This window comes from Pempheris klunzingeri, chromosome 17 (genome assembly GCF_042242105.1).
Source record: "Pempheris klunzingeri isolate RE-2024b chromosome 17, fPemKlu1.hap1, whole genome shotgun sequence".
Classification (NCBI taxonomy): Eukaryota; Metazoa; Chordata; class Actinopteri; order Acropomatiformes; family Pempheridae; genus Pempheris; species Pempheris klunzingeri.
The window spans coordinates 19,404,364-19,431,737 of NC_092028.1; the positions used below are offsets into that span (position 1 = coordinate 19,404,364).

The following is a 27,374-nucleotide window of genomic DNA, read 5'->3' on the forward strand; positions in this document are numbered from 1 at the left end:
TTCGCTTCAACAGAGTCCAGTCGGTGTCACAAGCTCATTATCACAACAAAAGCCTGTAGGCAAGTTAACAGAATGCATTTACACAATTTAAAGAAGTAAAGTTGATTTAATAGTGGATATTTGGAACTTTATGCATAATGAGCCTAATTATAATAATAAATCAATAATATCAACTGGACCATTTTCAAAAGGCTGCAGGTTATGTCGGACGTAACGCTGACAGGAAAAAGGTCATTAGCTGTAGCACGTCTGCCGCTTTCTCCTCCTCACTCACACTTTTAACTAGCATTTCTAACGACGCAGGTTTTCATTTGATATATGACAATAGACAAAAACATTTTTAATCACATGGTCCACTTTATTGATGTTCACACAGGAATGACAACAGTGCAAACCTTTTTAAGAGCAAACACACACACTGTACAAAGAGAAATACCGTCAAAGACAGAAATGGAAAGAGAAGCTGGAGATGTGTACGGTACACTTCACTTTCTGATCAGCTGCAGTAACAGAAAAAATGGCAAGAGACGGGGACAACGTGAGCTTGCCCAGAATTTATGCCAAAGGTCAGTCGTCCATGGCTTCCAAAGTTTAAAATCTCAGTTGAGCTGCGTCAATGCTCTACACGTGAGATTTCTTTTCTGGCTGACAGAGAGATTAAGGCAACCCTGAACGCATGCTCCATTAATACTACTGAACAGGATACACCATGAAAATACACTGGTTCACATGGACATTACGTGACAGAAGTGTGCTATCTAACACTGAAATGTGTGTCAGATTCACTCGAAAGGCCGTGAACATTTCATTTAACTGGAAAAAATCTCAGACGCTGATAGGGCATGGTGGAAACTCAGGATATGGCCATATTATATGGATGTTTGAGATTGTAACTTAACATAACGTATATAGTGTGCAGTGTAAGAAATGTGTGTTTAAAATGTTCATCTCATTATGTTACATTATATTCTCCTCATCACAAGCAAAGACATTTGCAAACATAGCGGTTGTTTTTAACAGGTATATACTTGTCTGACAATCATACTTTATACTTTTTGGCTTCGATGGCATCTTAATTATCTTTATATATATTTGTATAAGTATAAAATGTTGTCCATAACATTTTTCAGCCTCCTCTTGCTTGTCGTCAGAGGCCAGAAGTCCCCACGGCACAATGACTTCATACCAGCTTCCTGTCGGGGTGATCAGAGGCCCGTCCAGAGCGTTGGTGTCGGACCTCCAGGTGTTTGCTCTGAACGCGGTCAAAATGCTGCAGCAGCTCATTATAATCCATCTGAGTATGAGAGGCACGTTTGGAGACCACTTGCTGTTTGGAGTCCATATACTTGGATTCATCGACAGTCCTCATGAGCTCTGGGTTGGGGACACACCGCAAGCGGTGGGAGAGCAGCTGGAAGGCCTGGCTCTGTGGCAGCAGCATCAGCAGGCCATACAGGGCCTTTATCAGATAAGGGTTGTTCTCCACATCTAAAAGCTGCAGGCGCAAGTAGGTGAAAATGGGGCTTTCGATGAGCTGTACCAGCTTGTCGACCTCCATCAGGAAGTCTACGGTCACCTCCAGGTCTCCAAACTTCTGGATGAGATCATAGGCGTGTTTGTAGTTCTGCGTGAGGAAACAGAGCGACACAGTAGCCACTGGGTTGTGGCACCAGGAACGGTACAGGCAGCAGAACAAAGCACAGCTCTCTTGAGTGCGCAAGTCTTTTAGCTGGTTGCGTAGCTGGAAGAGCTCAGCTGAGGTGAGTAGGATGGTGTTGAGTGTCTGGACCATGGTGGAGGCAAATTTGAGGTCCTCCTCCTTCAGCAAGATGTCAGCCATGGAGTGGAAGATGTTCTCCGCATGAAGCAGAAGACAGAGCTGCCTGATGATGAAAGCCCCTCTGTTTTCCAGAAGTTTCCTCTCCAGACTGAAGCGTTTCAGCAGGTTGATCATGAACTTGTAAAAATAGGAGTTCATGCTGGGAGTGGAGGGGGATGAGTCCACTGCTTTGGAGCCTGTGCTGGGCTGCTGTCCTGGCTTGGCACCCTCTGGGACCTTGAGCTCCAGCTTGTTGTCAGCGCTGTCGCAGGACCCAACCTGGTCTGTTTGGCCGGCAGGAGATGACGCGATCTCAGCCAACACCTCCAGATCTTTCAGTATGACCTCGTCAGACTCATCAGACAGTGTTTTCAGCAGCATGGGAAACAGGCTGTCTGTGTGGCGGAACATTTTGCGCGGCGTCTTGATGTAAAGGTGGTAGAGCCATTTGAGCACAGCTATGCGGGTCATCATGCCAGTGGAGGAGTCGTGGAGATGCCGGTCCAACACCTGAACGATACCATCCAGGTCCAGAGTTACCTGAGGCCTGTCCGCGCTCGCTGGAGTGAAGAAGCTGATATTACTGAAACCGACAGATTCTTGTGATGCATTCAACATATCATTGCTGTCCGCCTCCGTCTTCGGTTGGCCGTCCTCCCTGGATGGTGACCCTGTACTTCCGCTCCTGTCCTCCTCTTCATCCTCGTCGTCCTCCGGAGTCACCAGCTTCATCAGACTGTGATTACAGGCACTTGCTGCTTCTTTAGTATTCTTCTTCCTGTCATCGTAGGAAAGGCAAGGCAGCACTGCGGTTAAGATGCCAGAGGAGTAGGGGAGCACCAATCTGCCGGCGAGCTGGATGAACTCTCTCATCCAGGTCATAGCCGTCAGTTGGATCAGGTCGTTTGTGAGTTTTGTCTCGTCCGCAACCTGGCAGTGGATGACGAGGATGTTGGCCATCTCGGCAAATTTCACACTGGAGGGTGTCTTCTTAATCTCCTTCAGGAACTCACCCAGCACCACCTCACACATCCTACGGATCTCCTTGCTGTTGTCCCCCAGGATCTGGAAGAGCCCATCCAGTATCTCGGGGAGGTAGTCCAACAGGTTGATGTCGGGCACAGACTCCAGAACATGGATCCAGGAAATGATAAACTGCCGAGCGTACTGATTATTGGAGTAGATTCTCTCTCTGAGCAGGGGGACAAACGCCACCAAGTCGAACTTGTTGCTTTCTGTCACAATGTCTTTCAGCAGCCTGTCCAGAAGTTCAGATCCGCTTTTCACATTGGGATCCGGATCTGCTGCAAGTTTGCTGAGACCATCAAAGAGCAGATTGAAGTGGGGCAGCACTGCCCCCCTGGCCACCTTGACTATATTATAGAGGGCCTCGCAGGCATAGTAGCGCAACCGGCTGTCTGAGTCATTAAAACACGTGAGCACAGGCTCAATAAGCTCCTTCAGATACAGACCTGAGTCCTTGCCGAGGGCGATGGAGCAAGCTGCCAGTCCAATGAGACCCCCCTTTCGGCTGTGGGGGTGCTGGGAAAGCGCAAACTCCGAGGCCAGGATCTGGATCACATGCCTGATTTGAGTGGAGTTGTTCTGAGCCACAAACTCCCGCACCAGTTTCTCTATTTCTAGAGCTGCGACTTTCCTCTTTTCGTACAGTTTGTCATTCAGAGCCCGGACAATGTTGGGCGTCAGCGGCGAAAAGTCCTTCTCCGTGTTCATGCTGGTGGCTGCTGTCCTGCCGGAGTCCGTCTACTTTAATCAACGTTGACAGGAGAGAAAGCAATCCGCATTTATTATTATTTATTAGAGAAAAACATCGGCTGCGCTCCCGAACCAGGAAGTCTTGTAATACAACGCAGCTGACCGGTTACATCCGCCGGAAGTACGTCACGGTTGCTACATTTATTTGGGTCCCTCTCAGCGAGTACCGCCTCCTCAAATTAGCTTCATTAGCTACATACACAGCTAACGCATGTCTTAAGCTTCTCTTGTTGAGTCTTATTATTATTATTATTATTGTTCTAATTATTATAAGAGGGTTGTAACAGGCAGCAGCAGCAGCAGTGATGGCGGGAAGAGTCTCTTTTCACTCGCAGCTCTCCTCCATCATGGAGACGATGGCCAGGACCGTCCTGAGTCAGATCTGCAAACTGGTGGATGAGGACTCGGCTGAGCTCCGGCTGGAGTTGTCTCGGCTCCTGGTTGCTAATTCAGCCCTGGCGGAGAGAGTAAACAGTCTGGAGTGCCAGCTGACGATCGGGAGAAGCGACGCCCCCAAGTTGTGTAAAAGTTACCGCAGCGCAGGTGCGCAAACTGTCTGCCGCAGAGACGGAGACGACTATGGTACTTTGGCTTCACAGTAACAACAGCTCCAAAGATTTGAGCGTAAATCAGCTGCGTTTTCTCTGTTAACCTCCCTTGTTTGACTTTTCCTCAGCGCCTGGGCCTCCGACCATAGAGGCGATCTTCGGGAAAGACTGGTGCATGAATCTGTGGAAAGACAGAGACCCGTACAGCCTGGAGAGAGTCTCCGAGTCTGGGGAGAGTCTCACCTTCTCAGAGTCCTCTGAGAAGGTGAGGAGGGTTCACAGTGGGCTTTAAATGTTGGATGTCTCTGTGGAAATGATCATCTTTGTGAACAGGCGTGCCATCCTGCAGCAGAGCAGGAGATATGCAGGTTTAAATATTAAGTGTACAAACTCACTGCAATGACAAATTCTGCTCATAAACAATGAAAATCAACAGTAATCGGGGGGCGCTGGACACTCTGATACATGTTATTTAGGTGGGACTTGTATATACATGATCTGTTTTTTAAAAAAAAAAAGAAATAATAAATAAATGCCAGCTCAAAAACTATACACTTGGGAATAATAATGGAATATTGATATGCATGTGAACACAACACACTTCACTCCAAGGCCTGCAGCTAACAATAGTTTAACATTATCATTTTTGACTAATCAATAAATCCTGGTAAAGCATTACAGTCACAGAAAACGCTGCTTTATTGAGCTACGGTGTAACATTTGGACTATTTTGCAGTCTGTGGCGGCGCCTTCTGAACAAATTGCTGTGACCGAGATCAAAGAGGAGGATTGTGTGGAGGACGCTGCCAGCAGCTGCCGCCAGGAAGCACATGATTCAAAAGGTAAGAGAGCGGAGGACTGCTGGCATGGGGGAACGCACGCTGCAGATTTAGAGGGTTTAAATGACTTTTGAGAGTGTGACTCTGTCTTTTTTTTCGCAGCAGATCATGGCGGAAGCGTGGCCGAGACACCAGAGCGGCTGCCAGTTGGATACCCGGACGGTGGCAGCTCTTGCAGCCTGGTGTTTGATCAGGAGGGAGAACAGGTTGCATTTGCAGGTGCTATTGAAGAACCATCCATGCAGCTGATGTCCATCAATGACACAGAGGAGGCCTTCAGCACTCATATCATTCCAATCGAAGAGGAGGAGGATTATGATGAGGATGATGATGATGATGTGGAGTTCATTGATGAAAGTCAGCAGGAGATGATGATGAACGCTGCAGATGGGCCCAGCCACGAGCCTCAAACATTACCTGCGGACATCTGTGAAAGCAGCACTGCTCTGGATAAAGACTCAACTGATGACAGCTTTAATATGCTTGCTGAACAAACCATCAGAGATCCAAACAAAGGCAAATTCACTTGTAAAATATGTAGCAGAACATTCTTCCACAAGGGCACTCTAACACACCACATGAAGTCACACAAGTCAAACTTTTGCAGCATCTGTAAGCAACATTTCCCCCACAAGAACAAATTAAAGTCCCACACTTGCGTGCCTCCAGTTCCCGTCCAGAGAGTCAGTAAGTCGTGCGAGCTATGCGGGAAGACCTTTGCAAACCCGTCGGCTCTGAGGATCCACTACGTTGTCCACACGGGAGAGAAACCCTACAGCTGCAGTTTATGTGGGAAAGGGTTCACCCAGAAAGGCAATCTGAAATGCCACCTCCGCATCCACACTGGAGAGAGACCGTTCTGCTGTGTTAAGTGCGGGAAGACCTTCACCCAAAAGGTCAACCTCAATCACCATTTAATGGCGCACAGAAATCGTGAGGTTGTGGGAGGAAAGTCCATAGCTAAGCGACATCTAAGGAAAAGAGTCTGAAACCTGTCAGTGACGGTAGCAGTGTTACCTGAATGCGTCACATACTTCCCAGGTTAGTGTAAAGGCCAGTTACTGTCATGTTTGTAACAACTTGTAGTCAGTAATGTAGCACTTGAAGAATCAGGAGTTTGGAGCCAAATGTCCCGTTTGTGGCAGTTGTGCTTTGAGTTTGAGCACCTAGCACTCCAGTGTTTGTCTGTTTCTGTCTTTACAAACCACTGTCATGGATGTTCACTTGTTGATAAAAGTTTTATTTGACAACTCCTCTTTTAAAGTATCAATTATTTTTTTGTCTAAACTCAAGTTGCCTTGGACTTGGAGGAGTTTTATCAGCGGAGTCTTCACATATTCAACTTTGACAATCTGAACAATACACATCTGATGGGGCTTTGTAAGGGGCATGCAGGTGTGAGTGAAAAGAGGGCAAAAAAAAACAAAAAAAAAACAGCACAAGAGCTCTGTCTTGGGATATTTCACTCAGTTTGGTCAACGTGGTCTGTTCAGGGGAATCATAATACAGGAAAATAGGCGCTTAATACAAGTAACTGTTTAAATCCGATGACAGTTCGGAGTTCAGCACAGATAAAAACAAACGGGATTCCTTGAACAGAAACGGTTAACATTTAGAAAACATGTTTGGCTTGACTACACAGCGACAACACAACTCGTCTTCTATAACCAGCCGTACAAATACATCTAAGAACAGAAACACACGTAGTTTTCCAGAGTGACGGTCTATCCACTGTCTTGAGTCCTGACGTGTGGAGAAAGGTAGAGCAGCTTTAGAGATGAAGCAAACGGTGAGTTGTTTAACTTCTACATTGTTGTGAAGAGGTAGTTTTGAAGGTTTATGCTACACGTGTGTGCAAACGATGGAGCACTTCTCCAAAGTCGTTATATTTTGGCATCATTCGACGAGCCTAGTGTGGTCTGAGATATGACACAGAGGTATGTAGAACATGTTACACCAACCACATGACGACACGCAATAAATGACTCAGTATTTTTGTCCTAGTTAAGATGAGCACCTCAAAGTAAAAGCAGGTGGCAAATGTGTGTAATCTGACTTATGACACTTATTGATAAGGGTATCAGTGATCCACCAAAACCAGTGAAATAAACTAAACTCCTCCCATTAAGATGAAGTGGTGCGCTGGAAAGGACGTATTCTTTGTGCCCTCGCATGGCTGCTGCAGCGTTTCTCAAAGTGTTAAAGCTAAAAATACATCAAGTAAACAAAGACTTTCTGGCAGCACATCCGTAGAGCTGCAGTGATTAACCCTTTCACTGTCAACTATTAAAATCAATCGGCAACTGTTTTAATAATCGACTAACCGGGGCTGTGATTTTTAACTTAAGAATTCTTAAATGTGAACATTTTCTGGTATCTTTGCAACTCTAGGACAATAAAAACAGAATATCTTTGGGTTGTGGACAAAACAAGACATTTGAGGATGTTATTATGGGCTTTGGGAAACACACTGATCAATATTTTTCACCACAAAGCAAATAGATTAATTGAAAAAATGACTGGTAGCTGCAGCCCTATACAAATAACCATACAAGCTATATAATTAGCCTTTTTTAATCTAGATGGGGGTTTTTCAAATCTACATTCCTAATCCACATCTGAGTCTTAAATGGACATTTCGGCACGTTGAGCCACTTTGAGCACTTCAGTAAAAGAAGCAGGCGTGATCAGACTTCTTACTAATAATCATTTGGTTTGATGAGTCAGTTGAAACACTGGTGGTGATTTAAACCGTACTTGTATGCATAACATTTCCCACAATCCACACAGCTGTAAGGCTTTTCACCAGTGTGTGTTCGCAGATGTATGTTCAGAGAGCTTTTCTGGGAAAAACTTTTGCCACAGTCTGGACAGCTGTAAGGCTTCTCCCCTGAGTGCACGCGCTGGTGCAGTTTCAGATACGTTTTCTGTGCAAAGCGCTTCCCACAAACGGAACAGCTGAAGGGCTTCTCGCCGGAGTGTCGCCTGATGTGGACTTTTAAACTGCTCAAGTAGTTGAATATTTTCCCGCAGAACAAACACTCGAACCGTTTCATCGACTTCAAAGGTTTCGGCTGATTAATGAGTTCTTTGGTTGCGTTCATGTTGATGTTGTTGGTGTAGTTTGAGTATTCTGCCAGTGATGGAGGAGGAGGATGTGTATTGTCGACCAGAGTGCTCATCGTGGCATCATCTATTAGCTTGTCCATTATTGTCGGCTGTATGCGTTGCTGTGTTTCGCCGTCAGCCGTCATGGGGAAGTTGTTTAAATCCCCTGAGTGAAGCTGCAGCTCATCAACAGATCTATGAAGCATGCCGTCCTCCTCAAACATCCCGACTGTCAAATGAGAATAAATTACATTAAATTACAGAAACCTTCTGGATTATAATGCTATAATACCTTCTTTTTTTTTTTATCCTTACTTACTTTTCCTGTTATCTGTCAGCCTCATCTGCTGCCCAATGGGATGATCGCCGTACGCCTCCTCCTTCACAAAGATGAGATCTGGTTCTCTTTCCATTAAGTCTATTGCCTACAGACAAGACAGGTGACAAACAGCTTTGAGAACAACAACCATTCACGCATCTGCTCTCCCCACAGAAACCACATCTAAGGATTAAATGACCTGTGGTCCCATGCTGGTCATAGCAGGCGGCTCCACTGTCTCTTTCCTCTGAGGGGGGAGTTTCTCTTCTCTCCACAGATCCATGCACCAGTCCTTGCCGAAAACTCCCTCGATGGCCGGAGCGGGCTGCTGCTGCTCTGCAGGAAGAAGCAGATGTGAGACTAGGTGACACACACACTGAGGTCGACTAACACTTAATCCATGTTTAGTTTAAAGGCTGAATACGAGGTGGCTGCAGTTACATTAAAGCTAACTAGCCTGCTGTGACACTGATCCACTCCGACACAAACCACCGTCTGTCCGGATGTGTGACCGTCCTGACCTGCAGGGTGCCGCCGGCTGACACTGTTGACGTGTGCGGGGTAGCTCTGCGCCTCCCTGGCTGCTCTCAGCTGGACCTCCAGGGAGTAACACCTCTTCTTCAGCGCCTCGTTCTCCGTCTTGTGCAGCGAAATCTCGGCGTGAAGGACGGAGGAGCATTCATCCGCCAGGCTGCCGATTTCAGCCAGAGCCGCTTTGGTCAGCTTGTCCAGGACGGAGACCAACTGCGTCCGGAAACTTCGGTTTGTGGTGTCGCACATCATCTCGACGGGGAGGCTGAGTGTTTGGGATTATTTTGTGAAGATTCCCAGCGTGGCGACGTCGCTCCTTAGTTAAATATGCGGTATATTTGTGCCGCAAGGGATTGTGGGTTAAAGGGCTCTTTTCTTCTTCGTCTTCTGCATTTCCGGCAGATCAGACCGCTTTCCTGCACGCTGCTGCCTGAAAGCACGCTGCTCTGTCTGCGCGCTGTTCGGCCGCTCAAGTCGTGCACAGAATCAACATTGTTCTTGAAAACCCACTTTCTTGTAAATGTATGCATGTTAGTGGTGAACAGAGATGCAGAGCAAAGGTTGAGCTTTAATTCGGCTGAGTTTCTTCTTCAGCTGAAGGATGCAGGAGTGATAGAGAAGCTGCCACACACACACACGTATCCAAAATGGCATTTATCATTCACACCAGGACAAGACCTTCATGCAAAGCAAACCCCTAACATTAACACCAGATTGAAGCTCATCAACAATGCATACATTAATTATCAGAAATACTAACAGTGCACGTCTTCTTGTATAAAGTGTGTGTGGTCTATTATTAACAATACCATTATTTCATTATTCACAGCACAGCTATCAGCGCAGTGAGTCTGTATGACGCTGCCCGTGACCGCAGTGACAGTAGTTTTAGTCTGGATACTAGACAGACATTCACTCTGGGCCCTGGGGTATCTTCTTACTCAGTTTCACCCCACGCTGGCAGCAGCAAGGTTGGATTATGCCAGGGGACCTCCAGGCCTGACTGCCACCAGAAGCGAATGCCACTCGGCCCCTGGGTGCTCATAGCATGAGCTAACCATTAGTGCGCCCAGACCACCAGAGCATTTACAATGTGAGAGACCCAGGGCCTCGTGGGGTTAAAGCATGAGCTGATCATTAGGGTGTCTTGGACCTCTGGGTGCTTACAGTGTGAGTCGACAAATCGGACGAGGCTCCTTGACACACTCAGAGTGCTTCTGTACAACTGAACCACTGACTACGACATGCTGTGATATGACACGACAAGTCAGTTCATTCTGTATAACAGGCGTCACAAATGAGAGCCACGTACAACATTAGTATATAACACACAGTTGATGTACTTAAAAAGTTGGGCCATGGAAAAACCTCCATCTTGGGAGGGGCTTTGACTGTTGGAGGCTAATTTGAATGAGCCTACTAGTTAACCATTGTTATCAGTGAAAGTTGTCCTAAAATTATACTAATGACAGTTATGGATCAACAGCATCAGGTTTATCTTCATTTACCTGAGGTTTAGGCCCATGTTGCTTTAGTTCTACCTTCCTGACCAATGTTTGTTCCAGTGTGAACAGCAACCCCATCTTCCTCTAATACAGTCATTTTCTTTTCCCTTCACATGAGGTTAACTGGTGGAATGAAGCATGTGATAAAGTACATGACTGCTTTATCACATGCTTTATCCCACGACGGTGCAGTTATTTTCATTTTCAGGTTTTCCTTTATGTGGATGCATTCATATGCATTGACTATTGCACATAAGATGTTACTCCATTCATCTATTGTTTCTTCCCCCTTTAGACTCTCACAGGCTTTATCACAAATATTCTGAGATCTGCTTATATTTTGCCTCACTGTTATCAAAGTATCTTTATTCTACTCTTCAGTTGACATGTTTTTTTTCCCAGATCTCGACAGTGTTGGTTCGTGCTCGCTGCCCATTGTGCGCCTGTCAATAAAGTCTCATTCTCTAATTATTTTGTCAATTCACTCAATACCAAAGCTAAAAAGATAAATCTACACACGACACTGCACCTTTTCTAATGTGCTATTTGTTCCATAACCTCCTCCAAATCACTGATGCTGATTTGTGCACAGGGATTAATTATGGAATTTCTTAATATTCATCCATTTTTCCCTCCCTCATACCTTCATTACCACACGTCCTGGTGGAGACTTAAGTTTCACCCTCCGGTACTGCATATCAGATCTTACAAATATTGCACCGCCTCATCCTGCTTACTCATTTTGATTTATTACTTTCAAACACTGGAACCATAAAGTGTAAACTTGGCTCCTGAATACGCTGCACGCTCTGGTTTATCTTTGAATACATCCACAAAGCTTTTAAATTCCTGCCCATTTCCAACCAAACTCCTTACATTCATAATGTAATGCTTCATAATTATCCATATTCATTTCCATTGTTTCCCTCTTCAGTGCGATCCTCTCTCTCTCTCTCTCTCTCTCTCTCTCTCTCTCTCTCTCTCGTCTGCACACTTCCTTTCTCTCCCTCTCACATGCATGTGCAGCTCCTTTGGGCCTCCTCAAGAAACCTTGTGGCAGCATCTACCACTAATGATGTCTGGCTTTTTGGTTTGGTTTCTAGCTGCCCATCGATGCCTGTAGAACATCTGCTATAGATGTTCTGCAAGGAATCACTGTTTTTCCATAATCTGCTGTCTTATATCCTGAACCATAGGCACTGATGAGGTAGCACTAGCTGTCCTTGGCCCAGCACATTCCTTTAATCCCCTCACTTTTCTTCAAGCATCTGCATATGACAACTCCCCTCCGGCTCTGGCATTGGTGTTCAATTTCCACAGCCCAGCCTTTGTATGATGTTCCCAGCGCCTGGAGGAAGCCATATGGTTTCCACCACAGTTACTGCACTTGATTACCTCAGCATGACATTGTGTAAAATCATGGTTCCCTCCAAATCCTCTATCTCCCCTACACGCTGCTGCTACTGTGAAGCGCAGCAGAGGTCATATGTATTCACTTGAAACCTCATGTGGGCCAGTCCCCTATTTATTCTTGTTGATATTGTTTCTTGTTTGAATATCAGCCCCACAGTAGCAGACAGACCCTTTAAACCTTTGAGCAGACTCAAACTCATCTCTCTCAAAGTTCTGTACTATGGCACTCACAGTTATCTCAGGACTAATGTAGCCTACATCGTCAGGTCCAAAGCATTCATCAGCATATGGCGAACTTACATGGCCTTCATTCTCTGGGCTTCAGATTTTTCCTCATATCTTTACTTTTCTTTTTCTTTCTTTTGATTATAAAAACGGTTTCCACACACACACACACACAGATCTGCACTCTAATGAAGGTCTCATAGACAGAGAGCTCACAAATGAAGTGATTCACTGCACAGATCTAAGTGTGCAGAAAGCTTTTTGATCAGCTTGCACTTTTTGATGCGAACAACATCTTAGCAAAGATCAAGCTGGGTGACGCGGTGGTCATCCTGATTTATCTTCTTCTTCTTCTTCCTTTTCATGAGGAGCACCTGAAGGTAAGAAAAAAACCAAAACACTATTATTGATCAATTCTTCTCTTGGAATTATAGATTATAAATTGCATAGATAGATTTGACTGGTTATTGTTATTTTTACATCAACAATAGTATTAATAGTCATGTTAGTCTGTGTTGACACAGCCCTGTGTCTCATTTTATTGTTTTATTTTGGGTCACAGGGGGGATGTGCGATGCTACATTCAATGAACAACTCATTACATGATAACCACAACATCAGTACCGATGATAATTGTATTAATAGAGCTTTTTAAAATATCAGTTTTGTCCTGCTGAACGTGTTAGACTCATGGGTATACACTGCCCTCCAGTGGTCACAGTGAGGAACTACAACTCAATTAATTATCGCTATACATGAACAACCAACCGTTATTGTTTTTATTTATTTAGTATTGATACAACTATCAATACAAGAGTATTGTATACTCAGCCTTCAGAGTCAGTTCATAGGAAGTGTGTGTGTATTATCTATACTGTGACACAATATCAGGTTTGGACACTTTGGGAGTGGTTGAAATTTAGATGTGTGAAAAGTAAGCAGCAGAAAACACACACACACACAGACAGACACACACGGTAAAGGCATGCGACAGACACTCAAATGTGGAGCAAAGATAACTTTATTATTATGCACAAAATATTTGAATCAGACAGCAGGAGAAATTACACAAGATTGTTTGTTTTAAGTGGTTCCATTTATGAATGTCCCACTGAATGTCGGTGCACCAGATTCACGACCAAACATGTTCAAACTGGGATCTAAATGTACTGTGAGGTGTTTTTTCAGATTGCAGTTCTTCGTGAAACCCTTGCCACATTTGATACAAACAAAAGGTTTTTCTCCGGTGTGTGTGCGCTGATGCATATCGAGAGTGCATTTCTGAATAAAGCCCTTTCCACAAATAGGACAGCGGTACGGCTTCTCCCCGGTGTGTGTGCGCTGGTGTGTATACAGATGGCCTTTTTGTGCGTATCTCTTTCCACAAAGCGTGCACCTGAACGGTTTCTCCCCCGTGTGACTTCTCTGGTGTATTTCAAGCTGGCTAAAGCACCGGAAGCCCTTGCCACACTGCAAGCAGCCAAACCTCTTGGCAGCCGAGTTCCTCAAGTTGTGAAGCTTCATATTCCTGAGCACACTTAAGCTTTGGGAGGGTGTGTTTTGAGCCAAGCTCTTGCCAGCCTCTAGGTTTGTGTGTGCATGTGTAAGCTGTGGATTCCACTGCGTCTCCCTCCTCGCTGGTCCGGTGAGAGAGGACTGGCTGCTCAGGGTCACAAAGCTGTCGATAAACAGAGCCTGGTGATGTTCTGTGGCGGGTTTGGGGCCGCGCATCGCTTCTGGACTCTTCTGGGTGTCTGCGATCACCTCCCTTCCTGTTGACAGCACACGAGGATGTTAAAATTTGGAACATTTTTCACCTTGATGACCCCGAGGCCTCAAGCCCGAGGGTGGTTAGTCGTTTGAACGCACACTCTCTGCAGACATATGCGCAGGAATGGGCACACTGTATACAAGCAGACATATACTGTTAGTGTCTGATAAGCGATGTATGCGTTGTTTATGTTTCAACCCTGTGATCCTGGTTGGATACAGCTGGTGTTGATATTAAGGGGCCTGGAGTGACTCAAGGGTTTGCTTCACATGAGGGTCTCTGCGGTGTGAATGATGAGTTACATTTTGGGTTTATGTGCGTGGGAGCTTCTCTACAATAATCAGACCGCCTCAGCTGAGGAATAAACTCGGCCTAATTGAAGCTAAACCTTTGTTCTGCGTCTATGTGCTCAACTTATCATCTCAGCCCTGAAAACTCTCTTTAACATGTTATTTTTTTCTTTTTTAGGCTATTCTCCTTCGCATTCACTCAGAAATTATAGCTTGGAACTTTTTTTAACAATGCACAATACAGTTTGTATGCAGTTTTGACCCTTAACAGAATCTTTCTAAAACACTTATAATCACTCACGTCGAGGCACCTTGTCAAGAGCAGTTTGACAGAATAATCTTAACCTTCAGATCCATTCATCTCCATCCTCCTCCAACTCATTCACACGCTCACATAGAAACTTGATTCAAACTGTAAGCAGGAGTTTGAGAGGTGTGTCTCAGCTTAATCGCTATGAAATGAGCTCTCTGAGCCGGGAGTCAGACAGCAGTTATCATCACCATGACAACCTTTGATTGCAGCTGGTTCGGCACATTGCTGAAAAATCAGCTAATGCGTGACACACACACTCTCTCTTATACAGGACTCAGACATTTTCACACCTTTTCAAGTCCTGCAGTATGCATTTATTCATGCTGTCAGCCAGAAACTCCATTCAAACCTCAAAATGCTCCCAGTCTTTTATACATTATGGGCCTCATTCAACTTTAAAATCCCATTCACACTTGAAAATATTCAACTATGTGTGAAGCTTAGTCATAATGGAGGTGAATTAGAGAAACCTTCAAAGCCACTCGTCCTCATCCTCAGTCTCATCATTCAATTATCTCTCCCATTTATTGAACTTTTTCATATCTTTCACATGAATACTTCAGCTCATCTAAAACCCTTTCATTGCTTGCACTGTATTTTAGATCCGTCATCAATTTCTCACTTTCCCCAACTCTTCATACTGCTTCGTCACGCTCAGTTAGTGCAGCGAAAGCGTCAGCTTTTCAACTGGCAGCATTCGCACCAGAAAAATCCTCAGCAGCCTCTGGTTTAATACTCACTGTCTTCACTTGTCCTGTCTTGTTCTGGGTCTCCGTTGTCCAACTCTGGCGGCTCTTCCTTCACCAATATCAGTTCAGGCTGCTCTTTTGGTGGATTTGGGAGCTAATGAGAAAACAGTTTATGAATAAAGAACACCACACAGTACAATACAATATAATATAATATAATATGATATAATTAGTGCAGGACTCACCTCAGCTGCAGCATGTTCTTCACCTTGATGCAAACTGCTTCTCTCAGTAGAGGAAGTTATACTCTCCCACGGGCTTTCACTAGGATGCAGTAAACTTAGGTTACACACACACACACACCATCCACGCAGGGTGTGTGGCTGACAGCAAACGTCATGATGGAGATGTATTGATGGTGCCAGCACCACAAACACACTGTGCCTGCAGGCTCCACGCTGAAATCAACAAGCTTACCTTTTAATGTCAGGTCTCGTCCTGCAGGGCTCCAGCACCCCGTCCTCTGACCCGTCCCTCACCAGCGAGCATGCTGCGGCTGCTGCTGCTGCTGCGTCCTGCCTCCCTCCCTGAGCGATGTAAAGCAATTTCTCCATCAGCTGCAGTTTCTCTGTGAGCGAGGCGATTTCGTTCCGCCCTCGTGTTATCTCTATCTTCAGCATCTTGGACTCGATCTCGACCAGTTTGCTTATTTCCAGCACAGCTGTTTTGGATAACGCATCCATGATGGAGACGAGCTGAGTCTGGAAAGAAAAGACTGCCGACATGGTTTTCTGGCTTTCTGTTCCGGGCTACACGTGAGGTGCGCGCAGAGGACTTGTTGCAGCCGCGAGAGGTCCTGATGTTTGCTGTAAAATGTGGTTACAACGTTTGCGCGAGAGGAGCTGTGTGTGTGTGTGTGCATGTCCACTAGATACGCATGAGTGTCTCCTCAAAATTCAAGTGGATGAATTGGATTCGGTGTTGCAATCTAGCGGCAGGGAGGGAGTACCACAACTGCGCTCAGAACTACAAAAAAGAAAAAATAATAATAATAATAATAATGTGTGACATGGCCGCCTCCTCCTCTGGGTGTTGGCTTCAGCATCTGTTGTGCGGAAGTTTCCCCAAATTATTTCTTAATTTCCTGCTTTTAACTTTTTGGTCCACGCGATGACTCCCGTGAGTCGTCGGAGCTGCTTCAGCTGGGAACTCCGTTAACCAGAATGCAGCGCGCGTCCAAACACTGAACGTGATTGGCTGGGCGGGAACTCGTTTCAGGAAGTAGTGCGTCGAGTTCATGGATTTGCCGACTGAAAATCCTCCACATGACAACCTGCTCCAGAGATTCTCAGCGGGTAAAGAAACTTGTGTTGTTGTTTTTTTTCAGTAAACTGCAGGACTAGAGCTCAAGTGTCTGGTTTATTTAACATGTCAAGAAATGAGCCTCCATTGTTCAGTGTATTTCCGGTGCTGGGTAATGAACTATTGTGCAGAATCAGCTGGTTGGTCCAATCATCTCTGTGCACAGCCCCATGTTAAGATACTAGGACTCTTAATATACCTGCTATAGTTTATTAGCAGCTGCACCATGTGTTGCTAAATGTTGTTGTAACTGACTTCCTTATTGCTCAAAACCCTTTTTTTTTTTTTCTTTCTCTCTCTTCTACCAAGTGACTCCCTCATCCAGACAGCCGTCATGGCAGGCAGAAGAGTCGCGGTGTTCCCCTCCTCGGCGGAGCTCGGCCCGGTGCTGGCCCGGATGGTGACTTCCCGGGCCGAGGGGGCCATCGCCTCCCGAGGCAGGTTCACCGTGGGGCTCTCTGGAGGAAGCCTGGTGTCCATGCTGAGCAAAGAGCTGCTCGCCCTGCAGGACCTGGACTGCAGCAAGTGGGTGGCTGCTTTCTGCGATGAGAGACTGGTTTCCTTCGGTGACCCTGAGAGCACCTACGGGCTGTATAAGGTATCTGTGCGGGGGGGGGGGTTTGTTTGTCAAGGTCTCATCAATGCATTGTCCTTGATTGACAGTTTATTTGTCCTCAGATAGGAATTTCTTTTCCACAGTAGGTGCAAGGTGTCCTTGGGCGAGACAACTTGCTCCTGAAGCAGCTTCAGTGTGTGAATGAGTATGAAAGAATAGTCTCCTCCAAATTACATTCCTCCTGTGTGAATGATGTGTGAATGGGTGAATGAGGATGTCATGTAAAGCGCTTTGAGTAGTTGAAATAACTAGAAAGGGTCTATACAAATACAGACCATTTACCACTCAGACACACCACAGACTGGATTTCTGTTACTTATCAAAGGCTTCTATGGCAGAATAATGAAAAGCAGCTCTTGTCGACAGGGGTTGTCGCTGGAAGCTTCCTTCATCATCGTGGTAGCTTAGTTAAAAGTCAGGTGGTGCTGATTCCTCTTCCTTTCTTACTTAGAGCAGACTACTTGTGACAAAGGGATAAATGGCAAATGTAGCAAAGTAAAGAAATAGATTACTGGCTCAAAAATATACTGAAAAGTAGAAGTACAGTTTAAAAAGGGACATAAAAAGTAGTCCTTGTTCCTTTTTAAAAAAACAAACACATGTTTTTACTCATGTGCATTAATAGTAACTCCACCTCTTCCCTGTTTTTTCCAGAGTCACTTGTTTTCCAAGGTCAACATCCCCGACAGTGGGGTCTTAACCATCGACCCGTCTCTGCCGGTGAACGAGTGTGCTGAGGACTACACCCGCAAACTTAAAGAGGTGCCATTTCTGTTCCTCTTCTAGTTGTAAAGTCTTTTTATTGTAATATTTTGCAGTTTACTTGAAGGATTGTTTTGCTGATTCCAAACACGCAGGTGTTCCCAGATGACGAGTTCCCCGTGTTCGACCTGTTACTGCTGGGTATGGGGCCCGATGGACACACCTGTTCCCTCTTCCCAGACCATCCTCTTCTGGAGGTGAGGGCCGTACTTTCGTGAATTTTCCAGCTATAAAGCAGAATATTGTTGAGGTTTTCTTTCCTGTATGTGGATTTAGTGGATTGAAATGGATCTTTCCTATTTCAAAAACACCAATTTCCTACATTTATATAATATTCATAATTCCACGTCTTGATGTTGAGCCGTCTTGTACAATGTTACTCTATTCTGGGAACGTTTTTGCAAATGCTTCTTTAAATGTAACGTCTCAGTTATAGAAATATGGATTTTATTGTGTCCAATTCTGCCAGGCCTACTAATTAAGGCCTGGAGGCACGTTGGAGTTTATTCTTTATTTGCCATTCTAGACGAACAACGTGTATTTTGTCTGTACTTTTCAAGACACTCCCTTGACTTTGTTTGGATCATAGAAAGGGTTTCATTTAAGCACAGCTCAGACTCTTGCTACATGTGTGTGTGTGTGTGAGGAAATCTAGCTCACGTTGCACCACATATTTGACAATTACTTTATATTCTTAGGCTGTGGTTCTTGCAGTGTCACCTCTTGGTGACTCTATGCATGGCACATGATGGATGTCTGGGTTTATGTCCTCTCCATATTCAGGAAACCAAGAAGATCGTGGCTCCCATCAGCGACTCTCCCAAACCACCGCCACAGCGTGTAACGATGACCTTTCCTGTGGTGAACTCCGCACGCTGCGTGGCTTTTGTCTCCACAGGAGGAAGCAAGGCACCCGTATTGAAGGTAACGATCGGAGACTTTCATTAAACATACATATTTCAAATTCATAATCTTAAAACCCCATAATAAATCAGCTTAGACTGGGTCCATAAGATATGAGACAAAACAGAACAATGTAATTAATAACTAGAAACAATAAAATCATTCATGGATCTGCACTTTTTTGATCCACAGGCCCAGAAATATGGTGAGTTATGCAAAAGACTGCTGCTGTCTTGTAACAGTGACCGTTTTCTTGCAGGAAGTGCTGGAGGGTAGAGAGGGTCCGGCTTTACCTGCAGCCCGCGTTGTCCCGGCTAACGGCGAGCTGCTCTGGCTTGTTGATGAGCCCGCGGCCGCCTCCTTAACTATCCAGGTAGAGAGGCCAGGCTCAGGGGCCAAACTGTAGAGCGCTCCATCTTCCCAATAAAGGCAGGAAGTCAACGCTGGTGTGGAAACGGTGACGAAGAGCCTGGAAAGTAACGCAGTACATTCCTACTTTCACACGAAGGTGCTGTTGTGTAGACGAGGTAATAAGATAGGATGTAAGGATAAATAAAATTAAAAAAACACTGAGGATACTTTTGTAATTTCCAGCATTACATTTAGTGCTTCCTTGATGGTACTTAGCGGTGCCTGAAAACTGGGAGCACACACTTAATGTCGGGCCCATAGTGTCTTGTGAGGATATTTTGGTGGACACGTGGAGAAACATTATGTATGTATTTGTGTCAGGATTGAATTGTATGGGTTGAATAAAAGATTTTCTCCGCTTTAAAGTCGAGGAAATTTGACTCGTATGACATTAAATAATTTTTTTCAATTAGGTCCATTATCCTAACTAAGGTACCTTATCAATAAACTGTGCCTCCTTTTGTAAAATATCACACCCAGCCCCACCTGGACACTGAGAGTCAGCATTCCTTCTCACTTACTCTTATTTTAATTTAGAAATGAAAAAAAAATAAACCCTTTAACCTCCTCACCAAGAAAAAAGCAATGAAAAAATTTATCTTTTATATATTTTATTTCCTAATCACACTAATCACTAATCAAATCAATGTTTTTATAAGAACAGACCCCACATTTTTTTAAATATTGGCCTCTAACCAAACGGTTGAGATACCAAACGTAAGTAAAACATGTTTTCAATAAGATGTAGTGAGTCAAAATGTGCTGTACCATGTGGTTGAGCAGAAGGTTAAAGGGTTTTAATACCTAAACTTGTGACTCCGGTGTTTACTGTGCGCTCGCTGCTGCTGGTCCATCCCCTTTAAGATCGCCGCTCATCCCACCCCTTTAAAGCCCAACTTGGCAGTGTTGTCACATCAGGAGCTGCTGCACAGATTTCCCCTTTTTCCCGTCATGACCGCTGCAAAGTAAAGAGACATCTGTCCCGTAGCGGTGTCTCATCGCGGGCCACGACCACCCCGCTCTTGTATTAGTCGGTTTTTAATTGATTTTCGCCATGCTGGGGCTGTGCTGGCTCCCCGCCGCCCCGCTGCTCCTGCTGCTGTCCTGCTGCAGCCCTGCCCGGGGATACTTCGCGGAGGAGCGCTGGAGCCCCGAGTCTCCGCTGCTCGCTCCCCGGATCCTCGTCGCCCTCATCTGCAGGAACTCCGAGCACTCTTTGCCGTATTTCCTCGGCACCATTGAGCGCCTCAACTATCCCAAGGACCGGATGGCTTTGTGGTAAGTTGTCATTTCGGACGTTTGGTAGTTTTCTCGCAAACATTAGTAAGCAGATAGGAAGTTAACTCATCATGCATGCTGCTAAATAAAGTTAAAAAGTTCCTAATTAGTTTCCTTAAAGTTCTTAAAATGATCGCCGGGCAGATCTAAGAGGAAGAGTAAAAAATGGGGAGGATCCGAAAGGAAGGAGGGGGTTCTGGTGGTAGTTAACAGTGGATTAAAAGTTTCTAACCAATCTGAACAAGCAGTGAAACCACTAAGAGCTCAGGCCGATCTCACAGCCTTTATAGTTAACATTTAAATCAGCTCGAGGTGGCTGCTGGGACAGAGGTGAGCACATCTGGTCTGCAGCTCATTCAGAGTCCCCATGCATTGATCTGTATACGTGGAGGGGAGGGGACTGATTCATCCAGCAGGGGAGCTGCATGATTTAACACACAAATCCTACCAGACACATAACCCTGTGTCTGTCCCCTCCATGAATACACAGACAGACAGACTCAACCAGCCAGGCCTGTGTGTTACCCCCCCCCCCTCCCCTATACAGGACATAATCATGTCAAGGACCAAATACTTTTAAAATCTCCATCTTTATAAAGCTTCATTTAGATTTATTGGACAATTTGCCCATCTAGCTGTGCACAGTTTAGAATATTTACATGCAACCTTGTGTTATTGTGGCTCACTAAATGTATCGCTGCACCTTTTCTGTCATTTGTGACAAACTTAACATACCCAGGCAATTATATATAGTAGTTATATATAGTGCAAATGGATGTTATAGACCAGTTAAACTTGTGTCTGCCATGCTCAGGCAGAGGGCGAGGGGAGTCAGAGGTTTGTGTTTATTGTATGACACCTATACTACTGAGCAGTCTGCACGACCGCCTGAAGGCCTCACAGATGTGAGCTCTTCACTCACCAGCTTGATGTTCAAGTTTCATTTTCTTGACAGGTTTATACGAGTGAAATTGTCTGAATGATCCTTTTTTTTTTTTTGGTGGTCATAAATCTCTTCTGTGAGTATGTTTGAGGTAAGGATAGTTTAGCTGTGACATATCCTGCAGGCACATTAAGCTAATGGGAGATATTGTAAACACATACACGCTGTATACTTCTCACTGAGGCTTTTCACAGCTGCTTGTAATCACGCCAGAACCTTAGAAGCAGAATTGGCCAAACCGTCTTTTAAATCTTTGGTGTCTGCGATTAGCCGTGTAATTCTGCACCACAGGAGCAACATTAGACTAAGTGTCAGTGAAACGCTGCTCGTAGGTGTGTGTTTAAAGCACAAGTATGCTTTTAACATATTTTTATTAGAGCTGAACATGAGGCGGAAGAGTCCGTGTAATTCAAAGTCTGAGGATTTGGACGGATGGACAGCTGAAGTGAGGGAAGAGCGGGTTTAGCGAGGAGCTGCAGTGTTCTCACAGATTCCTGTGAAATCTGTCAAGGCCATCCAGCTTGGCTGTCGTCCCTCTGAGAAAAATACAAAGTTGTTCCCTTTTTACAGGAAAGACCTTTGACCTCCAAGAAACATAGCTACAGAAAGGAGGGCAGCGGCTATTATGTCGTGGTGTGATTTTTCACTCTCTTGATGAAGAGATACAGGCAGATATAAAGAGTCTTTGCTTCACACATGGCTTGATTTCTTTCCTCTGCAGAATTAGATCAAATGCACAAGCTGTCTAACTTGTGTCTCACACATGGCTTCAGCCAGACGAATCATTTCCTTCTGTTCCAACTTACTGCACACAAACGTTTCACTTCTCTAATGCTTTTTCTGTCATATGACTTGGGTGTCCTCATCAGACGTCCTTAGTGTAACGTTCCTTGAAGTGAATCAGCTGAACGTAGGGTGTTCATTCTGTGATCTTTGGTATCATTAACGCAGGCGTTAGTTCTCACAGCTGCAGACAACAAGCGTACAAAAAATGAACACTGTGCTATTGTTGTAGAGTCGAGGTATCGTCTTTCAACTCTTGTCTCAGCTTGAATCCAATCCGGCTCCGTTGCTCCACACAACCATTGTTGCTGTTCTGCAATCGTTGGCCTCGGCCGTCGATGATGTTCAACCCCTCTGATGTTGAGTTCATTCGAATCACTTACATTTGGTGTATGTTGACAGGGTGGCAACGGATCACAACAAGGACAACACCACGACCGTTCTGCGGGACTGGCTCGTCAAGATGCAGAAGCTTTACCATTATGTGGAGTGGAGGCCACAAGAAGAGCCCAGGTTGGTTTCTGGTCAAGTTTTGCGTCGCTCATAGAGTCAATAAAATCAGTCTGATTCGTATCCAAATGTCTCTTGTAGACATTATGAGGATGAAGATGGTCCAAAGCACTGGACTGATCTCCGTTACGAGCACGTCATGAAGCTTCGGCAAGTGGCGCTGGAGTCCGCTCGTGAGATGTGGGCGGACTACTTTATGGTAGGTCAGCTTAACTACTCCTTACAGGCACAGCAAAATAACACCGAATTGTTTCCTTTTTTAAGTAATGAGCCAGTGATTCTGCCCAGATCTTTATTCTTCAATAGCAGCAGCAGAAGGATAAGTACAGAGTCAAGTCCAATGCACCACCACAATTGTAATTTAAGCGTCAGGAAGGGTGCTGAAAACTGCCACAGTTATATTTTTGTGTGGTCAAAGTCTATCTGGTCTGGTTCGTTTGGATCCACGCGTTGACACAAAGCTAAACTCGACGTGAACCGTATTTTAAAATGCAGCCCTGTGCTCATTTCTATTTGTATTCCCCAGCCCAGCCCACGCTGTCGAGCTTCGGTGGGGTGTAATTTTGAAGCAAAGCGCGTCCAGAATTGCAATAATTTTGTGCCACAAATTTTTGGAAACTCTCTGAAACCTTCTCCTTGAATACAGATGAGAGATGAATCATCCGTAGGTTACTGTCTCAGTTTTCGTGCCCCATTTAACCGTCACGACCTAAAGCCTCGTCAGCTTATGGTGAAGCACACGAACACTTTGTCTTATTCACAAATTTATTTGACAAATTATCTTCTCTTCCTTGTGTAAGTTGGTGGACTGCGATAATCTCCTCACCAACCCTGACGTGCTCTGGAAGCTCATGAAAGAGAACAGGACCATCGTCGCTCCAATGCTCGACTCCCGTGCAGCCTATTCAAACTTCTGGTGCGGAATGACGTCCCAGGTACTGTGCTGACGATCGGGTGTGCATGCTCCTGGGATATGCCAAGTGTTGGTTGACCTAATGAATCCTCTTGAACTATCTCGACTTGTTCAGGGTTACTATAAGCGCACCCCTGCCTACATACCCATAAGGAAGCAGGTGCGGAAGGGCTGTTTTGCAGTTCCCATGGTCCACTCCACCTTCCTGATAGACCTCAGGAAAGAGGCGTCCAGGCAGCTGGCCTTTCACCCGCCACACCCAGAATACAGCTGGGCTTTGGATGACATCATTGTGTTTGCCTTCTCTGCTCGGATGGCAGGTATTTTCCAATTCAATGCCTAAATCCAAAGGTGTCACACATTTGTCTTTAGCCAGATGTTGCATCCTCAGACTGAGAAAACATGATCGTCCTCTGCTCTCCACAGATGTCCAAATGTTTGTATGTAATAAAGAGACTTATGGTAACTTCCCTGTGCCGCTGCGAGCCCATAACACTTTACAAGATGAAGCAGACAGCTTCTTGCACTGCCTGCTGGAGGTGAATGGTGAGTAGCTTGCATTCAGACTGAGGGCTTTACATTTGCATCCTTTTTTTCCCTCTGGCTTGAAGTCTGTATTCCTCTTTCTGTTCTACTGACTACTATCAGCATGAGATTCTATATATCATTCATACCATTTCTGCATCCATCTTCCCTCTCACTGTGTAGTGCGAAATCCCCCAGTGATGCCTTCCAAACACATACGTGTTCCTAGAAAAAAACCTGACAAACTGGGCTTCGATGAGGTGAGTAAGAGTGATGTGAAGATGGCGTCTGCAAAAATGGTTCCCTATCCACTTCTGTGCTGAATGCCTCCTCCTGCTGTTAGAAATTTGCAATTACATTGGCTGGCTCTGCTGTTGCCCATGTGGTGTTCAGGTGTTCATGATAAACCTTCAGAGGCGGACTGACCGACGAGATCGTATGCTGAGAGCACTGTACGAGCAGGAGATTGCGTGCAAGGTCATTGCAGCTGTAGATGGAAAGTGAGTTCACTCTTTCTTATGAATACTTTAGACTGGTTTTAGTATTTGGTAATCACACTTGTCTGCTCTTTCTCATCACCAGTTTGTTTTTCTCTCATTTCAGAGCAATGAATCTCAGTGAAATTCATTCTATTGGCATCCACATGCTCCCTGGATACAGTGACCCCTATCATGGTCGCCCACTGACAAAGGGAGAGCTGGGATGCTTCCTTTCCCACTACAACATCTGGAAAGAGGTGAACCTCAGAGGCCAAGCATTTGAGTATTTCACAGATGAACCAGAGTGATGGGTGATGTATTGATAGATCTATGTTTGGCTTTAGGTTGCGGAGCGACGCCTGCACATCTCCCTGGTGATTGAGGATGATCTGCGCTTTGAGGTCTTCTTCAAACGTCGTTTGATGAACTTGTTGAGCGAACTGGAAGAGGAAGAACTGGACTGGGATCTTATGTGAGCTTGTGCTTCCTTCACAACCTTTGACTTTAGTTTGGGTTTGATTTTTGAGTTTGGGTCGTCCATCCCATTCTTGTGCAGCTTGTGCATTTGAATGAATTTTATGTGTTACGTTTTCTTTCTATTCGACTCAAGAACAGAAGGAGAGATTGTGACCGTATCTCACTTGGTCGGATACTGAGGCGATTATCCTAGTTCAAGTTTTCAATAGCCTCTGACCTCACCTTTCTCTTTCTTTGTTGCAGTTATATTGGTCGGAAGAGAATGCAAGTGGATCACCCAGAGAAAGCTGTGCCTAATATTCACAACTTAGTGGAAGCAGACTATTCATATTGGACACTAGGATATATGATATCATTACAAGGTGCAGAGAAGCTTTTGAAAGCAGAGCCACTAAAGAAGATTTTGCCGGTGGATGAGTTTCTTCCTATCATGTACAATAAACACCCTGTGTAAGTATTTGTACACACACATGCACACTCAGGAGTTTTGCCTGTTTTCCTTTTTCTTGACTTGACCTTCTCCTCCACAGGTCTGATTATATGGAGCAGTTTGAAACCAGGGACCTGAAAGCATTTTCAGCCGAGCCTCTTTTAGTGTATCCAACGCACTACACGGGCGACCAAGGCTACATCAGCGACACCGAGACCTCCACAGTGTGGGATAATGATAAGGTCCGTACAGACTGGGACAGAGCGCGCTCAGGAAAAACTCGGGAGCAGGCTGAGATCAGCTCTGAGGCTCAGAATTCAGACGTGCTCCAGTCGCCTTTGGACAGCACAGCACGGGACGAGCTATGAGAGGAAGTGAATGAGAGCGTTGGGGGAAAAATTTAGAGCTACGTAGGGCAAACACCCTTAATACTTTTAATCACGTTTCATCTTTGGTACCTTTTTGATTCTGCATCACAGCAGGGATGTGACATCAGTTTGTAGAAAGATTTAATTTATCCAGATGAGATAAAAGGGATCAGGTGTGTCTTGTGTTTTTCTGTGATGTTGTCTGTTTGTAGTTTTTACTTTAAAAAGGCACTAGACTTGCCATTTTGAATGGCATTTGCAGTACCCAACTTCTGTCTGTCATACAGAAATGAACAAAGAATGCAGTTGGACTGTTACACTTCAGTCAAGGGACAGTGAACTTTGTCCAAATTTGACACGACACTGTAGAATACTTCTACATTTCTCAAAACTACAAATGAATTCGGCTATAACCACACTGTATGTCACTGAGCTAAATCTTTCCCAGACAGTTATGTTTTAAATCAACCGGTAATCAGTCCAACTTCATTGGTCTCTGTGTGAAAAGTCCAAGAGGAAAACTTTTGCATGTCTTTTGCTTTTTTTCTTTTTAAACTTCCTGTGTTTTGGATAATCATTAGCCAACCCTTTACATGCTTGTAGCAGAGCTTTAACAAATGAACAAAACACAGGTGCAGTTAACTCAGAATCTTAGATTTTCAGTACTATTGTAGAACTTATAACAATGCAATTTGTTATTTCAGTGTCCCTTGATGCCGCTTTTGAATTGTGTCCAGACTGATGCTGTCAACCACATGGTTGCTGATGAGAGAAGCCACTGTACACGCCTCAGACTTGGTGGTTTGGCAGGAACGTGGTTATAAGTGCCATTTAAAGTTTCCACCCAACCACATCCAAATAACATCGGTCTCTTCCCCTCTTAAACATCCTCAGTTAAATCTGAATTTGGGCATTTTGGGTGAGCAAGACATAATAAAAGGTCCCTTCAAAGGAGGATCATCTTACTTTTTCCAGATTATTTATTCCGTCATGGTTTTAACTCACAAGGCTAAAACTCACAAGACGTTGATTTTTGTAGGGTATTAATGGGAGCCATTCACACGTGGATCTTGCACAAAAATGTTGCCAATAAGAAATAAAATGTTTTATTTTTAAAAAAAAAAAAAAAAGTTGAACTTGTGGTTACTGTGATAGGATTCATATCATCATGCTGCTGTAACCGATTTTCTCTGATGTTGGCTGTGCAAACTCAACTGAGTACAGTGGAATGTAAAAAGATAACAGGAGCAGACAAAAGCCACGAGGGCCCACTGAGGACAACTTCATCCTCTGGAACAGATTTTATTGTTTATTGAGACCTCATTTACCCTTAATATACATTTTGAACTACACGTTGATCCATTTATTGCATTTACACCTTTAAATACTATATATTGTAATTAATAACTGTCACTGACAAACACTAAGCATGGCGAGAATGTAGCACTGAACCTGCTCTGACTTGTTT

At 44.8% G+C, this 27,374-nt stretch overlaps 5 protein-coding genes across 6 annotated transcripts; 3 read left to right on the forward strand and 2 right to left on the reverse strand.

Moving 5' to 3' along the window:
- Positions 1 to 357: 357 nt before the first annotated feature.
- vac14 (vac14 homolog (S. cerevisiae)) lies at positions 358 to 3,563 on the reverse strand. Its single transcript, XM_070847671.1, has one exon. It carries the CDS (start codon positions 3,551 to 3,553, stop codon positions 1,181 to 1,183), a length of 2,373 nt encoding a protein of 790 aa, XP_070703772.1. The 5' UTR covers positions 3,554 to 3,563; the 3' UTR covers positions 358 to 1,180.
- Positions 3,564 to 4,317: 754 nt separating this feature from the next.
- Positions 4,318 to 6,232, forward strand: LOC139217011 (oocyte zinc finger protein XlCOF29-like). 2 transcript variants are annotated; one of them, XM_070848274.1, is made up of 3 exons: positions 4,318 to 4,408; positions 4,880 to 4,985; positions 5,085 to 6,232. In XM_070848274.1, the coding sequence occupies exons 1-3, from the start codon at positions 4,319 to 4,321 to the stop codon at positions 5,969 to 5,971; spliced, it is 1,083 nt and encodes a 360-aa protein (XP_070704375.1). In that variant the 5' UTR covers position 4,318; the 3' UTR covers positions 5,972 to 6,232. The 2 variants fall into 2 exon arrangements, with proteins under 2 accessions (XP_070704375.1, XP_070704376.1); XM_070848275.1 differs by having other exon boundaries at positions 5,088 to 6,232.
- A 1,181-nt stretch (positions 6,233 to 7,413) lies between these two features.
- LOC139216383 (zinc finger protein ZFP2) lies at positions 7,414 to 15,624 on the reverse strand. The gene is made up of 7 exons (XM_070847475.1): positions 15,392 to 15,624; positions 15,198 to 15,300; positions 13,188 to 13,855; positions 8,931 to 9,153; positions 8,609 to 8,745; positions 8,410 to 8,515; positions 7,414 to 8,319 (listed from the first exon to the last, which is right to left on the reverse strand). Exons 3-7 carry the CDS (start codon positions 13,812 to 13,814, stop codon positions 7,706 to 7,708), a joined length of 1,707 nt encoding a protein of 568 aa, XP_070703576.1. The 5' UTR covers positions 13,815 to 13,855; positions 15,198 to 15,300; positions 15,392 to 15,624; the 3' UTR covers positions 7,414 to 7,705.
- A 790-nt stretch (positions 15,625 to 16,414) lies between these two features.
- Positions 16,415 to 19,565, forward strand: pgls (6-phosphogluconolactonase). The gene is made up of 6 exons (XM_070848097.1): positions 16,415 to 16,501; positions 16,818 to 17,106; positions 17,779 to 17,886; positions 17,982 to 18,083; positions 18,670 to 18,810; positions 19,049 to 19,565. The coding sequence occupies exons 2-6, from the start codon at positions 16,843 to 16,845 to the stop codon at positions 19,193 to 19,195; spliced, it is 762 nt and encodes a 253-aa protein (XP_070704198.1). The 5' UTR covers positions 16,415 to 16,501; positions 16,818 to 16,842; the 3' UTR covers positions 19,196 to 19,565.
- Positions 19,566 to 20,254: 689 nt separating this feature from the next.
- Positions 20,255 to 27,021, forward strand: colgalt1a (collagen beta(1-O)galactosyltransferase 1a). Its single transcript, XM_070847594.1, has 12 exons — positions 20,255 to 20,478; positions 22,607 to 22,717; positions 22,796 to 22,913; positions 23,515 to 23,649; positions 23,743 to 23,947; positions 24,054 to 24,173; positions 24,336 to 24,412; positions 24,546 to 24,652; positions 24,756 to 24,888; positions 24,976 to 25,103; positions 25,352 to 25,558; positions 25,639 to 27,021. Exons 1-12 carry the CDS (start codon positions 20,255 to 20,257, stop codon positions 25,904 to 25,906), a joined length of 1,833 nt encoding a protein of 610 aa, XP_070703695.1. The 3' UTR covers positions 25,907 to 27,021.
- Positions 27,022 to 27,374: the final 353 nt, after the last annotated feature.

Bases quoted from the DNA above. Each gene is read 5' to 3' on its own strand.
- LOC139217011 (XM_070848274.1), top strand. From the start codon at position 4,319: ATGAATCTGTGGAAAGACAGAGACCCGTACAGCCTGGAGAGAGTCTCC. The intron at 4,409-4,879 runs GTGAGGAGGGTT...ACTATTTTGCAG, and splicing joins TCTCAGAGTCCTCTGAGAAG to TCTGTGGCGGCGCCTTCTGA. The intron at 4,986-5,084 runs GTAAGAGAGCGG...TTTTTTTCGCAG, and splicing joins GGAAGCACATGATTCAAAAG to CAGATCATGGCGGAAGCGTG.
- pgls (XM_070848097.1), top strand. From the start codon at position 16,843: ATGGCAGGCAGAAGAGTCGCGGTGTTCCCCTCCTCGGCGGAGCTCGGC. The intron at 17,887-17,981 runs GTGCCATTTCTG...CCAAACACGCAG, and splicing joins ACACCCGCAAACTTAAAGAG to GTGTTCCCAGATGACGAGTT. The intron at 18,084-18,669 runs GTGAGGGCCGTA...CTCCATATTCAG, and splicing joins CAGACCATCCTCTTCTGGAG to GAAACCAAGAAGATCGTGGC.
- vac14 (XM_070847671.1), bottom strand. From the start codon at position 3,553: ATGAACACGGAGAAGGACTTTTCGCCGCTGACGCCCAACATTGTCCGG.
- LOC139216383 (XM_070847475.1), bottom strand. From the start codon at position 13,814: ATGCGCGGCCCCAAACCCGCCACAGAACATCACCAGGCTCTGTTTATC. The intron at 8,746-8,930 runs GTCAGGACGGTC...TTCTTCCTGCAG, and splicing joins CAGCCGGCGGCACCCTGCAG to AGCAGCAGCAGCCCGCTCCG. The intron at 8,320-8,409 runs GTAAGTAAGGAT...CTCATTTGACAG, and splicing joins GCTGACAGATAACAGGAAAA to TCGGGATGTTTGAGGAGGAC.
- colgalt1a (XM_070847594.1), top strand. From the start codon at position 20,255: ATGCTGGGGCTGTGCTGGCTCCCCGCCGCCCCGCTGCTCCTGCTGCTG. The intron at 20,479-22,606 runs GTAAGTTGTCAT...GTATGTTGACAG, and splicing joins AAGGACCGGATGGCTTTGTG to GGTGGCAACGGATCACAACA. The intron at 22,718-22,795 runs GTTGGTTTCTGG...TGTCTCTTGTAG, and splicing joins AGGCCACAAGAAGAGCCCAG to ACATTATGAGGATGAAGATG.